At 33.9% G+C, this 17,020-nt stretch overlaps 2 protein-coding genes across 2 annotated transcripts; one reads left to right on the forward strand and one right to left on the reverse strand.

The window, feature by feature from the left end:
- The first annotated feature begins 9,744 nt into the window (after window positions 1-9,744).
- On the forward strand, window positions 9,745-12,389 carry LOC128559131 (putative nuclease HARBI1). The gene is made up of 4 exons (XM_053550300.1): window positions 9,745-10,161; window positions 10,345-10,568; window positions 10,942-11,049; window positions 11,283-12,389. Exons 1-4 carry the CDS (start codon window positions 9,745-9,747, stop codon window positions 11,446-11,448), a joined length of 915 nt encoding a protein of 304 aa, XP_053406275.1. The 3' UTR covers window positions 11,449-12,389.
- LOC128559132 (uncharacterized) lies at window positions 9,879-16,768 on the reverse strand. Its single transcript, XM_053550301.1, has 6 exons — window positions 16,693-16,768; window positions 16,201-16,257; window positions 14,066-14,167; window positions 13,438-13,505; window positions 12,401-12,479; window positions 9,879-10,006 (listed from the first exon to the last, which is right to left on the reverse strand). Exons 1-5 carry the CDS (start codon window positions 16,749-16,751, stop codon window positions 12,442-12,444), a joined length of 324 nt encoding a protein of 107 aa, XP_053406276.1. The 5' UTR covers window positions 16,752-16,768; the 3' UTR covers window positions 9,879-10,006; window positions 12,401-12,441.
- Between the last annotated feature and the right edge of the window lie 252 nt (window positions 16,769-17,020).

The raw sequence follows: 17,020 nt of genomic DNA on the forward strand, positions 1-17,020 counted from the left end.
TTCTTTTAATGTTTCGCTTTTGAAAATTGCGTATGTTTTCTTTTTTTTCATTTTAGCCCCAAGATTGCACACAGTTACATATAACATAAAATAATCTTAACTGTGCCAAATATTTAAATCACACTTTAAATTTCATTGTGTATTACAAGATTTTTATTTTTTCCCCCCTAGGGATAATCAATACCGGCCAAGTGTTGTTTCAAGTGGGTCATAAAAAATATGATTAATAACTTAGTGAAGAGTATATTTATTGTAGTACGTTGATAAATATGTATCACCTTCTTCTGTCTTTGTATCGACTTTTATTCTTTTTCTCGGTAATTTATTTTTAAATGACTTTACATTTATTCATTCATTAATCTTGATCACAGTAGAAAGAATCATACAAACATGACAAATTTTATTATCATTGGGGAGATAATTTACACACAAACTAAAAAAAAAATGATTTTTTGCTTTATTTTTGTTTGTATATAAAAACGCAACTTAGAAAACCTGTAAAGATAACTCCACTAAAGTCGCTCTGCTGAAAAAAAACGTTTGTTGTCCATGTTTTGCAAATGGAAAATAACAGAAATCTTAAAAATATACCAGTACTTTCTTAAATATTAACAATTAATTTGTAAAAATTTCGTAATAATCCGTGAAAATCGGTAGGTGGCGTAATTTGAAATTAAAAGACTTAGCTAAGCAATTACTTATATTTGTACATATATATATTTCTATGATCCGCGCCAGGTAAAAAACCAACATAGTGCGTCTGCGACCCATCCTGGAACCAGACCAGCCTGCGCATTCCGCGCATTCTGGTCAGGATCTATGCTGTTCGCCTTCAAACCTTATGCAATTAGAGAAACCGTTACGAAACAGCCTGATCCCTGACCAGAACGCGCGGATGCGCAGGCTGATGGAAACCATGCAGGACGCAAAGCCGCTTGTGTGTTATCTCATGGCGCTGCTCATATTGTTAAATTATCAAGATCCTTATGAATGTGTATTTACAAGAAAGTAAACTTATGTGTTAGATGAATAAAAATCTAAACTTTTTCTAATATTTCATATATGATTTTAAGATCGAAATTACAGACATACTCCGCTTTTCATATCTAACAACTGACCTCTTTTGGATTCTCAGGATGATGAATATGCACGTGCTAAGAGTCTATCTTGCACGTGAACAAGGTCTTTGCTAGAGTAAAAACCAACGTTTACCATGCACAGATCCGACATTCCGCGCCGAGATTTTTTTAAAGTGTTCAAACATTGTTTTCAAAATATATAAAACCCCTAGGCCAAACAAAAGATCAGAATTATGGGTGGATTTTTTCCATATAGAAATAGAATAAACGTTAAAAAATTCTGAAATTTTATAATAACCAACCTTTTTTGATAAGATTACTATTACACAATATACTGCATCATAACCGCTTACATTTTAGTCTAGAAAGCGTTATTATGTTAGTTATAGATTACCCATTTACACAGATAAAAGATCGTAAATACAAACTTCATGAATCTTTCTGAGATTCCAGTTTTTGATCCGAATGAAATGATTGTAACTGCCGCCTAATTTATTCGTAAAGAAGTTAGCACTGGCTTACTTTGCTTCTGCGACTTCTAATCTCCACAATGGTATTCATGAAATATTTTTTGGCACGATATTATCTTTTATTTCAAACACTTGCAAACATCAACTTTTGGTGACAGAAATATTGACTACTAATGAAAGAAGAATGAATGAAATAATTGTTAAATTTAAATGTGCTAGATTTGAATGAATGGAATGAAAGAAAGAAAGATTTCAACGAATGAATGAAACGACTTAAACGGCTATTCTGAATTTCCTTTTTCATATTATAATTATAAAAATCCTTGTAAATTGACATTTTTATGATCTACATTAAATATATTCCATTAATCGCAGCAACCGTGTTTCCGATTAATTGAAATGTAATTCATGATCTGCCTTGTTAGCAAAAGAATTTCATATTGGAGAAAAAAATCTGACTAATTTCAGTTTATTATCCAAATTAATTCAAGTAATTACTTACCCGATCCTTCGTCTTCCTCTGCAAATAACGCTGAATGTCAAGACATTTTTTGCAATAATACAGATTAGTGCGTGGCGGTCACTTCGACCAGATCTTACGCCTCGGGCTAGATGATTGCGCGCTGAACGGTCGATTCCATTAAAAGCAGAGGGTTAAAAAGGCCTATGCCGGATTATCTCATCATTTAGTTTAATATGCATACAATTATTATCAATTAATTTGCAGAAATACTGTGCCGCAGAACCTAAAAGTGTACAGTTTATTTACGAAGAGGGGTGGATGAATCATTGCAAAATACATATTATAGCATTTGATGAAAAGTCTATGTTAGAGAGATTCTGTTTATTTTCATAATAATCGTTATATTGTCCCGTAAGTATTGACCTGGCACTCATTAATCTTTGCAAATATTTCGGGCGTTTTCATTAAATTTACACTCATATTTGTGATCCTGAAAATATCTATATAATACATCTGACTTCGCACACACTTACCACTGTTAATTAAATTTTTTGAATGTAAATTGTAATGTAATTTTAATGAACCTTTTTTATTTTACATTAATTTATGGTATCATTTTTTTAAATTTTAATGTTTCATTTCCCCTCTTGTAGTATTTATATTCTGGTACGCTTATGGTTCCTATGTCCCCGCTATGCAACCGTAGTATACATAGAAGCATCTGTGGGATTATTTTGAAAATACGAACACATATTTCTCTTAATAATTCATAAAGTTACCATGCAAGAATAAAACAAAGAAGTAAATAAAATACATTTTATAGCTCTCTGAAATGAACTAAACTGAACGACTACGGTTAATTATGTGCTTTCTTAATAATCAAAATGCCATGTTATCTAACACAAAGTTAAAGGTCCCCTCTGCCCGGATGTGACCTCATGCCGCGTGTTTTAGAATCGCTGGACTTCAAACAACTTGCCCCTCACAGATGTGGGAACCGAGCCTCACAAGGGGTCGTTTGAATTCCCTCCATGTGAGGAAGCCATCAGGCTGGGCTTACGGAAGGTCGGTGTGGCTACCCAGTGCCTAGCACGTGAGAAATATAGCAGCGTAGGGGCGCCTGGTGTATACCTCCCACCAACAAAGCTGGAAAGTCGCTATAGGATCAATATTGTATCGAAGTTACAACAAAATCCAACAAAAATCACAAAAACGAACCTACCCGAACGGTAGCAGACCAGGAATCTCGCGAAATTCGAAGTAAGAATAAAAAAAATGCGGGTAGAAAGTATATGGCAACTAGAAATAATTTCGTGATTCGCGCTCAAAAATCGAGTAATTCTCTCAAACTTTCCTTTCCCCGCACATTAAAAAAACCTCCTATATTGGTATTGATTAATTATAATCATTTTATTTCATTGCGTTCTGTACAAACATTTTAGAATCTGATTTCATAGTAAAGTCATCAACACAGTAAACTCTTTGAAGTTGTATTCTACGGAATGTCTTATATATTTTTTAACTGTATAAAACATGGATGATTATTGATTTTTTTTTTCTATAATTATTTGCATTGTACACACGACGTTGGAAATGTGCAGCAGAAAGTAGTAATTAAATGCAAGAAAATGATTTTTACAATGGCTATGATACACGGTGTGTTTATCACTACACGGGGGGGGGCGTGAAATAAATAAGGATATTAATTATTTTATTCTCAATCGGATATATGAGATTGAATTTAAAAAATAATTCGGAAACGCGCAAGAAGAAATGATGGATTATTCATGTCTTTGATTTTATACCTGTTTAGTCTGCGAATGTTTTTATCAGTTCATGAAATATTAGTGTTATACATCTATTTCTTTCAAAATTAAGCATTCATTTTGCAAACATATACACGTTCAAAAACATGTAAAAAATCGTTTGGCCTTTGAATTGGCCAGAGAATATAATTTTCGCCACTACATAATAAATATTTCCATGTATTATCATTATAATGATTATTTCATTAGTATCGACAAGTAAATAAATTTGACTAAAGCTTAATCAATCTTAATTGCATGTATTGAAAAAAAGAAGGAAAAAAGACAAACATGCAAATACAAGAAGAAAGGATGAATTACTTGAGGACTTTGATTTTATATTTGCGATGCTCCGCTAATGTTTATTTTTTCAATTTTTTGACAGCGCAAGAACAAAGAATGAATCATTCCTATGCTTTGATTTTCAATTTGAATGTTTTTTTAATTTTTAAACTACAAGAACTCCGATCTCTAAACTACAATATTAAAGGGCCCTTTGTGGACTCCAGATTTTAGCTAATAAATCTTTCTTTACAAATAAAAATTGTTCATATTATGAAACATTAGAACAAGAGTTATTATTTCTACAACTTTATTAAACAAAAGAATGTTTAAACAAAGTCAAAATATATTGTATGAGTTGGAAATCGAACCGTATTGCCTAGGCAATATACAGCCCCTAACATCTTGAACAAACACACCACGGAGGAGTTTGTACGAACGCTGTTTAAAATATAAAGTCTTCATAATTAACGCAGTTTACCTCGGTAGCACCGAGACAAACGTTTTCAGACCTAAAAGAATATGAATGAAAAATTATATGAATATCGGGACTGGATTCTTTGTCTGTATACACTGAATGTAGAAATTGTGAAAACACGAAAGAATATATATTGTACATTGTAGAAAGTTCGAAACGTGGAAGAAAGGATGAATTAATCAATGTCGTTGATTTTTATACGCCCGAAGGGTGCGTGTAATGACATGACGCCGGTGTCCGTCTGTCCGTTCGCTTTTCTGTAACCGCTCTGCAACTCTTGAACCCTTCAAGGATTTCGAAGAAATCTTGACACATATGTTCACCATATGGAGACAACGGTTTAATGGCTCGCTTCAATATCAAGGTCATACATAGAAGTCAAAAGTTATATGATATTGTTTCTCGTCCGCTCTGTAACTACTCTTGAACTGCTTGAAGGATTTAAAGAAACTTGGCATAAATGTCAACAACATCGAGACGACGTGCAGAGCGCATGTTTCGAATTGCTCGCTTCAAGATCAAGGTCACACTTGTGCTTTAATAAAGGCAACTTACATGCACATTTCATTTCAAAGTATATATAGATTTTCAAAAGCTCTATCATAATGCATATGAAAACAGCAATGTATCTTTAACCTATGAATTTTTGCTGCAATTTTAACCTAGCAAAACACTAGCACAAACTTGGTGAACAGAATTTCCTTTTAATTATTGCTCTACCCTTTTAATGACCAGATTATTATCATTTATATTTTGCCAAACATTTCTAAGTATGATTCTATACACATTTTCCGACACATAAGGCAAATATACAGAGTTGTATACCAAGCATGTACGGGAAATATACGTCCCGTATTTTTGAAATATATAAATTATTTAAATCCCGTATTTCCGGCATATACGAGAAATATACGGAGTTGTATACGAAGAATATACGAGAAATAGAAGTCCCGTATTTTCGAAATATACAAATTATTCATATCCCGTATTTCCAGAATATACGGGAAATATACGGTGTTGTATACCAAGAATATACGGGAAATATAAGTCCCGTATTTTTGAAATATACAAAATATTCATATCCCGTATTTCCAGAATATACGGGAAATATACGGGATTGTATACAAAGAATATACGGGAAATATCAGTCCCGTATTTTCGAAATATACAAATTATTTACTTCCCGTATTTCCGGCATATACGAGCAATATACGGAGTTGTATACGAACAATATACGGGAAATATAAGTCCCGTATTTTCGAAATATACAAATTATTCATATCCCGTATTCAAGAATATACGGGAAATATACGAGGTTGTATACGAAACATATACGGGAAATATACGGCCCGTATTTCCGTAATATACGGGTTAATTTATTCCCGTACACTAGACATATACGGGAAATATAAAGTGTTTTATACGATCAGAATAACCCTTTTTAAAAAATCCCGTATTTCAATAATATACGGGGTATCGTATATCAAGAATTCCGTATTTCATAGTATACGGAAATCCGTATTTTATTAGTATACGGACTTTTAAATATACAAGTCCCGTACACGCCCGTATTTTAGTTTTCCCGTATTTCTTCCCGTATATTGGTAATATACGGAATCCCGTACACTCCCGTATATTAACTCTTTTTTCGCAGTGTCACAAGCAAAAGTTTACGCACGTACGGACGACGGACGCTAGGCGATCACAAAAGCTCACCTTGTCACTTTGTGACATGTGAGCTAAAAATCAATGATTTTCCAGTATTTTAACTACTTTTGGAAAAAACATACAATGTCACTAATACCGGTTTCTCATGGGTGGCCCAAATATAAAACAATGTTTAAATCTCCTGAATTTGTTTTCATCGAGGCTTTCACTTCCCTAGAAGAGTGAAATTAGAGAAAATACGGTTTTTCTTTTCTTCTTTTTTTGAGGGGGGGGGGGGGGGGGGGGGGGTCGGGGGGGATAGTTTCATTCCAAAACAATTGATATTCCCAAAGATATAACAATAGGGCCAAAGTGGCCTTAAGTTGCACACCATAACAGTGTAAACATAACCTAGTGACCCTGTTTTTAACATCACATGACCCATTTTCAACTTCATCCGAGTATTCAACGAGATAAATATTCTGACAGTTTAATGAAGACTGGAGCAAAATGGATGCCTTTAGGCCATGGTAATTGTAAACGAAAACAATTAATACAGAATATTTCCTAAATAACATAGTTAAAATAAACAAGAGGGTCATAAGGACCCTGGTTCACTCACCTGAGTAATATAATATAAGGTACATGTATTAAATGTCAAACTGATGCTAAAATATTAAACAAGAGCTCTGCCGAGCAGGGCAATATATGCCCGAAGGGTTACATCAGAGGATGCGAGCAATATTTAAAGAACCTGACTGTTGAAGCCCAAAGGACAGGAGCAAAAAAGGAAAGAAATTCCAAAAACAATTCTAAGTCCACCAAAAATCTTTACCAGGTACAGGTAAGCCAAAATACACCTAAAAATTAGAGGTACCATCCATGTTGTACCACAGGAAAGTGGTCTTGGTTCTACAGCCAATAATAAAAATGTTTTAAAATGAGCTATTTATAGTAAAATAAAAGGGAAGTAATTCAAAAAATGTTTTTGTAAGTGAACAAAAAAAGACATCTGCAAATAAAAACAAGATCACTGCAATACATAGAGGATATTACATCAGGGTGTTTTCATACTGAATTTATTAAACGAGTTTAATAAAATGCGAGGCAGTGCCGAGCATTTGATCAATTTTATTTAAAGAGTTTAATAATTCAATGTGGAAAGTCACAAATGTAATATTCTTTCTGACACATGTTAGCTTTTCTTGTCGAAACATCAAGAATTCTACTTTCTTTTACTTTATAAACAAGTCAATTTGATCAACGTCTCGTATACTATAAATGACGTCGACGTAAAAGCTTTATTAAACTAGTGTATTAACAATTTTAAGTAATGGCTTTATTACACTCCAGCGACGTCAAACATGTGATAAAGAGCAATATACACAAAACTAGGCAATGATTCATACCAAATATGAAAAGCCTAGGCCCTAGGGAGATATTGGAACCAATAGATGATGCAACATACCAAATATCAAAGCCCCAGGCCCTTCAATTTTGGACAAGAAGATTTTACCTACATAAGACTTTATTAACCATGTGACCCCTGGAGCGGGGCCATATTTGACCCTAAGAGGATAATTTGAAAATTTTGATAAAGGACTGTTTGATGATGCTACATGGCAAATATCAAAGCCCCTTATGCCCTGTGGTTTTGGACAAGAAGATTTTCAATTTTTTCCATATATAAATCTATTTAAACTGTGTGGCCCCTAGGGGGATAATTTCAACAACATTAGTACAGGACCACTAGATGATGTTGACATAAATGAAATTTCAGATCAGTATCTTCATTTGTTACGGAGATATACCCATTTGAATTTGAAATAAAGGGAGGTAATTTGACATAAAATCAGTCCATAGTTATCTACCCTGATTGGCTCAGTCCAACTAATGACAATAATGAAATTTCAAATAAGTCCTATAAGGACTTACTGATATAAATCCATTTTGATTACAATCAGGGGAGGTAATCAGATATAAAATAACTCTGGAACCTACAATTGGATCTGATATGTCATAGAATCCAAGATTTATTGTTGTTGAAGATATTTTGGAAGTTTGTATCAAATAAAACCATAAATGGCTGCAAAAGCCAAAATAGCCAATTTTGGACCTTTAAGGGGCCATAACTCTGGAACCCATGAAGGAATCTGGCCAGTTGAAGAAAGGAACCAATATCTTGTGGTGATACAAGTTGTGTGCAAGTTTGGTTAAAATAAAATCATAAATAAAGCTGCTATGGTGCAGACAAGGTCAAAACAGCTAATTTTGGCCCTTTCAGGGGCCATAACTCTGGAACACATAATGGGATCTGGTCAGTTCAAGAAAGGAACTGAGATCTTATGGTGACACAAGTTTTCTGCAAGTTTAATTAAATTTAATCAAATCATAAATAAAGCTGCTATTGTGCAGACAAGGTCAAAATAGCTAATTGTGGCCCTTTCAGGGGCCATAACTCTGGAACCCATAATGGGATCTGGCCAGTTCAAGAAAGAACTGAGATCTTATGGTGATACAAGTTGTGTGCAAGTTTGGTTAAAATAGAATCATAAATGAAACCACTATCGTGCAGACAAGAAATTGTTGACGGACGGACGGGCGCACGGACTGACGACGGACGAAGGGTGATCACAAAAGCTCACCTTGTCACTATGTGACAGGTGAGCTGATAAAACTGAAAAGAAATTCTGTAACTTTGTATGTTCATAAATTCATAATGGTTCAACCTATTAGACTGAAACTTGCAACATAAAGGTCAGAAGTCAGCTGTAAATTTATATTTGTGCGAATATTGTTCTTTCATACTAACTACAATATCAGTTTCACTAAAATGTACCCTTATTTAATAAACTTTAGGCCTTCACATATAAATACTGAAATAAGTCATATCTTGGTTCGGCAACCAAAATGGGAAAGTCGAAAATCTAAAAATACAAAATGTACCTCAATTGAAATTATAGCCGAAAGAAAACAAGTAACAATGTTTTTACAGAAGCATTATGTTACTAGTGTTGCTTTTGAGAAAAGTGCATACCTGCCACAACTGCCTAATCATCAGTGTTTACTCATAACAAATACATCTTTGAACAGTTAAAAGGCAGATTTTCAATAACTCAAGGGTCTTAAATTCAAAGTGCCTGGGCTGATTTGGCTAGTTATCGAACTCAGCCCTGGGCATAAAATAGTTAAACACATTTTGTTCAAGTTTGGCAAAGATAGGATGAGACATGTTTGTTTTAGAGGGTGGACTGGATTAGAAAAGCCATTTTTTGGTAATTCAAGGGCCATTATTCAAAAGTTCCTTAACCACTTCATGGTGTGGGAGACATAATTAATTTGTAGCAGAAACAGAACATATTTAAATGGGTATTAAACTTTGAGAATATTTTAAGTACTAAAAGTAGACATTGCTAAAAATGCCCAAATTATTATTTCAGAAATGGCAAGAAGAAATTTCCGCAACAGACTTGATCCTTTGGATATCTACAATGAAAACGAATTGGTTCAGCGATACAGAATGGACAGGGAAGGAATTCTTTTCGTAGATAATCTTGTTAGAAGGGACATTGAACCCAAAACAAATCGTAATCAGAGCTTAACAAGCATCATGAAAGTCTGTGTAACACTGAGGTATCTAGCCACAGGAGAAGTGCAATTAAATGATGCCGACATCCACGGTGTTTCTCAACCAACGATATCAAGGGCCATCACAGAAGTATTAGCTGCTTTAAATCAGCCACACATCATTAGTCAGTTTATCCACTTTCCAACAACCGCACCTGAAATTAGAGAAATTAAACAGGATTTTTTTGGGATTGCTTCATTTCCAAATGTAATTGGTGTCATAGATGGCACACAGATACAGATTCAAGCTCCATCAGACAATGAAGCTGAATATGTAAATAGGCTAAATTACCACAGCATAAATACGCAGGTAATACTAACTTGTGTTCCACATATTGTGTGTTAAAATTTTACCATCTTTACTGGTATCAATAATACTTAAATCATAATACCTTTTTCAAATCATTTTCTCATAACATTGTGTGAAATTAAAGCATGTTCAAATAAAATTTGATCACTCTATAATTAATAAATAATCATATGCTTTTTATAGGTTGTGTTTGATGGAGAAGACAGAATTATAGACCTCGTCGCTAGATGGCCGGGATCAACCCACGACAGCCGGGCTTTAAGAAATAGTGGCCTTTGGGGTTTGTTTGAAGGTGGTTTGGTCCCACCAGGCAGTTATCTTCTTGGGGATAGTGGCTATCCTTGCAAAAGGTGGCTACTAACCCCATACCTAAATCCAAATCCAGGATCACAGACATCCTATAACAGGTAATAGTTCAGTCACATTTGCTCTACAATAAACAATTTTAATAACATTTTTGAAATTTGGCATAATACATTTTGAAATCAATTACTTTGTAATTATTTGTAAATAGGGAAAAAAAAACACTTATCATGCCTGAACAACAGATTCTGCCTTTGTGGCCAGTGTAGATCATGATCAGCCTGCACATCAATGCAGTCTGATCATGATCTGCACTGTTCTCCATTCAGTCAGTATCTTTTTGGTAAGCACCCCTTTCAACAGTTAATGTACTATCCAAATTGATAGATGGACAAGTTCATTATAGAAATTTAGCAGGGTAAGGGCTAAAAGTAATTTTGACATAACCTTAGATTCTGTTCATTTATACAATTTTAGATCACATCGTACAACCAGATCAAAAGTGGAACGTGGCATCGGACAACTTAAGAGGAGATGGGGCATTCTGCATAGTGAAATCAGACTTCAGCCACAGAAAGCATGCCAGTAAATTTAATATAATATATATCTCCTTTTCAAATAATGACAGAATTGAAACATACTTTGGTGAAGAACACCTTCGCATTTCAATGTAACGAAAAAAGTCATAAGTGTGTCACAAAAAGTCAAAAGCATGAAGCTTTAACACTGTTAATAATGCTGTTTACATTTCCATGTGTATTTAATTTTTAAATAATAACATTAGCAACATTTTCAAAGTTTTTATGTATCAATTCCAGAGCAATAATAGCCTGTGGAATATTGCATAACATTTGCAAGGCAAGAAACATTCAGATGCCTGCCAATCTACCTGTGAACAACTACCAGCAAGGCCAAGTACTGCCAAATGTACTACCACAAGACGGCCTGAGATTTAGAGACCATGTGGCAATTACGCATTTTTGAAAAACTGAAGAACAAAATTCACAGATATTAATGCCTAATATACCATAATTTGCATTTTTCTTTCACAATGATAATTTCTTCTCCCATGTTTGTAACTGATTTGTTTATTGCAAATTCTAACATGCCTTAACATATATCTCTATATCTCATCTACTGTTTTTGATTAAGGACATATTAGAATCAAAATAATATATAGCAAAACTGTGTTTTAACACTATTATACACTACGGCAGTAATATGTCATAGACACATAATTTCACTAGAGGTGCGTCCTCATGAAATTATCACACCCCATGCATAACCGCCTGTCGTGCATAAATAGTATTAAACACTCTTTTCCTATAAATAATATCTTAAATAAAGAAAGAATGAAGTGTGGAATTGTGTCAAAAACCTGTTCTAAGGCCTAAAAAAATATTTGTTTCTGGTAAAATGCTCAAAAAAATTGGGTAGGTAGGTTGGAAAACTTTCTTTTTTGAGACTTTTCGGAAATTGTTTTTATGTCAAAAAATAAGGGGTTATGCCTTTAGAGCATAAGTAAGTTGATTTCTAACATCATTAACCATGTTTAAAGCATAAAAAGTGAAGTTTTGCAACGTTTTGTTAAAAAGCTGAAACAATTACTCTCTTAGGCCATAAAAACATTTAGGGTTGGGCCAAAAATTTAGGGTATTTTGGGATACCAGAAAGAAACAATATTTTTACCCCTAATGTTTTCAATAAAGTCAAACGTAACCTATACTACATGTTATAATGTGTATGTAACAATGAGGATAAACAATGCCCTTTGGTGATTTTTCGGGAGATTTACCATGGTTTATCAATTATCATTAAGATGCATGGATATTGAACCACTCACAATACTCCTTTACTCAAACACATCTGACCTTCTAACCATTTTGAATCAGATGACAAACAACTTGAAGGCATTTTTATTTAATAAAAAATGTACCTGCTTTTTTTACTATGACTTTATAATTATTAGTTGATATCTTATTCCTCTCCTGTGCCTGAATCTCCTATGTCTGAATCTGCAATTATAAAAGCTGCAATGAAAACCAATTTGTTTTGTCTGTTCAATGAAATGGAGATTGATTCCTTTATGTTAAATTCATAAAAATTGTGAAATTTATATACAAGAGGGTTATGATGACCCTGAATCAGTCACTGAATAATATGAGCCACATGTTTCAAATGGCAAACTTTATGCTAAAATATTAGAAAATAGGTCAGTAGGTCAGATTCATGGTCACTGAAAGTCAGTTTGAAGATTGTTGTGCAAAACTGTACATTTCATCCAAATTTCATGGCTGTATCTTAAAAAAACAAGAAAATAGGTCAGTAGGTCAAGGTCACAGTCAAGTCAAGGTTTTTCTTATAAAATATCGTCGAATGCTTTTACACTTAAAATGTATTTAGCATCATGAAATTATCTTCCAGGGCAAAACAAAACTAAATTTTTCCAAAGTAGTAAGTTAACTTTCTGAGGCTTAAAATTGATCTTCTTGTTAAGACTTTTAACACCATCTCAGAGACTTCTTCAGGTCTGTGATGTCATGCAAGGATGGTGGTCACGTGACACAACCTTCCGATAGACTTGCTATAGCTATAGATTTAATTTGGTCAAATTCTGGTTTATGTTTTGAATGTACCAAAAAAAAAATGCAGACTGAATGCTTTAATATTCCCAAATGTTATTAGAACTAAGAAAACAAATTGTATTACTATAATTTCCAAGAATTTTTAAATGCCCATGTGTCAATTTAGAAATACGTGAAAACTTTGCATGTAAGCTAGTTTCTTACACTACTATACTTAGTCTAAATGTTTTCAAAATAAACGATTATATTTGGCATGCTAGGATGACTGCACATCGCAAGACAAATACGAGATTCATTTTATAGCATACAAATGCATGACATTAAAACAATTTTCATACTTCTTGACATTCTGATAAGTAGAACTACTTTAACATAGAAAACTGCTCACCAAGCGTTCTTTTCAACAGTTGTATTTCTAACCTATACTTTTCTGCCTTCAACTTTTCAACTTCCTGTCTGAATATAAAAGAAAATAGATCATTGTTGAAGTATTACTGGCATAAATGATCTGTATTATTCTTCATTGTGTATATGTTATTTTCGCATTTGCACCATGTGACGTTTTCCATGTCGGCATAAATGATCTGTATTATTCTACATTGTGTATATGTTATTTTCGCATTTGCACCATGTGACGTTTTCCATGTCAGCAAAAATGATCTGTATTATTCTACATTGTGTATATGTTATTTTCGCATTTGCACCATGCGACCTGTTCAATGCAATGTTTTCCATGTATCTTTACTTTCTGCACTGGAAAAATTGTTTGGAATAGGTATTCTTAGTAAAATAGCAGCACTATAAACCCTTGCTCTTTATTACATACTACTTCATACAAGCTGTAACATGTATATGTCAACTATAAGTATAGGTTACTGGGACAGTGGTAATGGATATTTAAGTTGATAAAATCCGGTATAGTTCTTACTAATGCTGTATATGAATGTACATCATTTTACTGTAAAGAGCACATCAAATATTTCTGAAATAAAATTTAATGACATTATTTCAGTTACCTTAATTCACACCTGCAAATACAAGAGTGTCTGTCTCTAGCTGCTGTTGCACCTGCGTGTCTTGGTGACTGTCTGCTTTCAGCAACAGTTTCACTTTGTTTCCTGTAAAGTTAAAAAAATCAGTAAATATTGGAATTGCAAAGAATTAAGTAATATAAACAAGAGGGCCAAAATGGCACGATATCGCTCACCTGTTATCATTGCACTTAAGGACAAGAAGGTCAAAAAATCATAATCAAGATCAATCAAAAGAATTATGAGAAAATATAGTCGAAATTTTCTTAAAGTTACTTCAAATAAAAGTATTTTCAAATCAGGCCAGTAATTTCATGCCCGAAGGATTACATCGATCAATATTTTGACTGATGAAGCCTAAAGGACAGGAACAACAAAAGGGAAGAAATTAAAAACAAATCTAAGTCCTCAGAAAAAATATCTAAGTCCAAAGGACAGGAACAACAAAGGGCGAAATTTAACCAAAAAGAAATAAAAAAAATCTTACAAGGTACAGATATTATTAGTTACACTGCTTGTTGGTGACAGGATACGGGATATACGCTGTTGAGGAATCCATATCGCTCGAGCCTGATATGGATTTTCGAGACAGCGTATATCCCGTATCCTGTCACCAACAAGCTGTGTAACGATTTTATCTTGCCGACTACCCTTTACTTACACGCTATTATCTAATATTTTGTAAATTAACACAGCGGCAGCCATTTTTTTTAAAATCAAAATTCATATCTGAGATGTACTAGCAGGATATGGAATATATCCTGTCTCCACGTGACGTCTATTGACCAATAAAAATGCAAGAAACTTGTAGGAGGCAAGATAAGTCAAAATACCCCTAACAATTGGAGGTACCATCCATGTTGTACCACAGAAAAGTGGTCGCAGTTTTTCCCTACTGCCAATAATAATAAAATTACTTAATAAGCTATTTATAGTAAGATAAAAGGGAAGTAACTGAAAAAAATTATTGTAGGTCAACAAAAGAAGGATCTGCCAAATAAAAACAAGAGCACTGCAATCGACACAATGTAGAGCAATATACACACAAAACAAAGTCATATGACCTTTGACCCCTAAGTGTGACCTTGACCTTGAAGTGAGCCATCCAAATGCCCTCTGCACATTGTTTCGATGAGGTGAACATTTGTGTCAGGTTTCTTTGAAATCCTTCAAGGGGTTCAACAGTTACAGAGCAGAAGGGAAATTGCTAACCAACAGACATACAGACTGACAGACACTGAGGCGATAACATAATATGTCCCTTCGGGCGTATAAAAAGGAATCAAGATCTTATGGTGATACAAGTTGTGTGCAAGTTTGGTTAAAATCAAATATTAAATGAAGCTGCTAATATGCCAAAAAGATCAAAATAGCTAATTTTGGCCCTTTCAGGGGCCATAACTCTGGAACCCATAATGGGATCTGGCCGGTTCAAGAAAGGAACCAAGATCTCATGGTGATACAAGTTGTATGCAAGCTTGGTAAAAATAAAGTCATAAATGAAGCTGCTATTGTGCAGACAAGGTCAAAATAGCTAATTTTGGCCCTTCAGGGGCCATAACCTTGTAACCCATAATTGGATCTGGCCGGTTCAAGAAAGGAACCAAGACCTAATGGTGATACAAGTTGTGTGCAAGTTTGGTTAAAATAAAATCATAAATGAAACCACTATCGTGCAGACAAGAAATTGTTGATGCACAAAAATAGCAAATTCTGGCCCTTTAAGGGGCAATAACTCTAGAACCCATGATGGGATCCGACCGGTTTTCGAAAGTAACTGAGATATCATGCCAATACAAGTTTTGTACAAGTTTGATCAAAATTGCTTACAAAATGTGGTCTCTATCTTGTTCACGGATAGAAGGGTGATCACAAAAGCTCACTCTGTCACTAAGTGACAGGTGAGCTAAAAACTGTTACACATGAGACATAAAGGAGATAGTAGTACCTTATGTTTCAAACCATTAAAAGGCAAAATTTAATAATGCTGACATTAACATTGCTTAAATGTTAAAGTGTCTTAGTTGGGAAAATATTTTATGAAATAGGGAATCATGAAAATCAACAAATTACAAGCAAACAACAACTTCTGTTTTATCTTTATCTTTAAAATCATTTACCTTTTTCCATTTCCAGCTTGAAAAACATCACAGTTCTCCTCAATGTCTTCTTGAGTTCTGAAGGATTAATTCTGTATATAGCAAATTGTGTGCAAAACTTTATCCGGTAATTTGTAGACGTGTCAAAAGGGGACATAATTTTGCCAAAACACAGGTCAAAGTAATGGCACTAGGTGTAATCACATCTATAATTTTATAACCCCAAACATACAAAAGTCTTTAACCAACGTGTGAGTGGCACCAAAGCAGACACCTGTGCACGTAGAATAACTGTTTTTGTAATTATAGAAGAAATGCAAACCAGTGAGTCTGTCTCATTAACCATTTATGAAAACGACAGTCTTTATATTATTGCCAATATATAACAGCTTTATATTCAAACTGAAATTTAGATAATTGAAATTGCAATGACTACTCGTAATGAAAACCAAGTATTAAACAACACTTATGCAATCCAATACTCACTGATATCTGAAACTGATTTGTTGTTACCTTTTCTGAGCTTTATGATTCTGCTGATCCCCTGTCTCTGTCCTGCCACTCATACTCATGATTTCTCTAACCTGATCATATCTAAAAATTAATGAACATTTTTTTAAATTAAAACATAACTTGCATAGGTCAATTAATAGCCAGTTCATAATTTGTGTTTTTGAATGTTCCTCAGATTAATACTTAATTCTGATGAAACTAGAGATGCTTTTGAGAAAAGCGCATGTCTCCCACAACTGCCCCTATGAAAAATGTTAGTTTCTCTAGATGTTTTAGACGAGTGGATCCAATTAGATGGTCTGGATGAGTGGATCCAATCAGTAATTCA

Source organism: Mercenaria mercenaria, chromosome 8 (assembly GCF_021730395.1).
Source record: "Mercenaria mercenaria strain notata chromosome 8, MADL_Memer_1, whole genome shotgun sequence".
Taxonomy (NCBI): domain Eukaryota; kingdom Metazoa; phylum Mollusca; class Bivalvia; order Venerida; family Veneridae; genus Mercenaria; species Mercenaria mercenaria.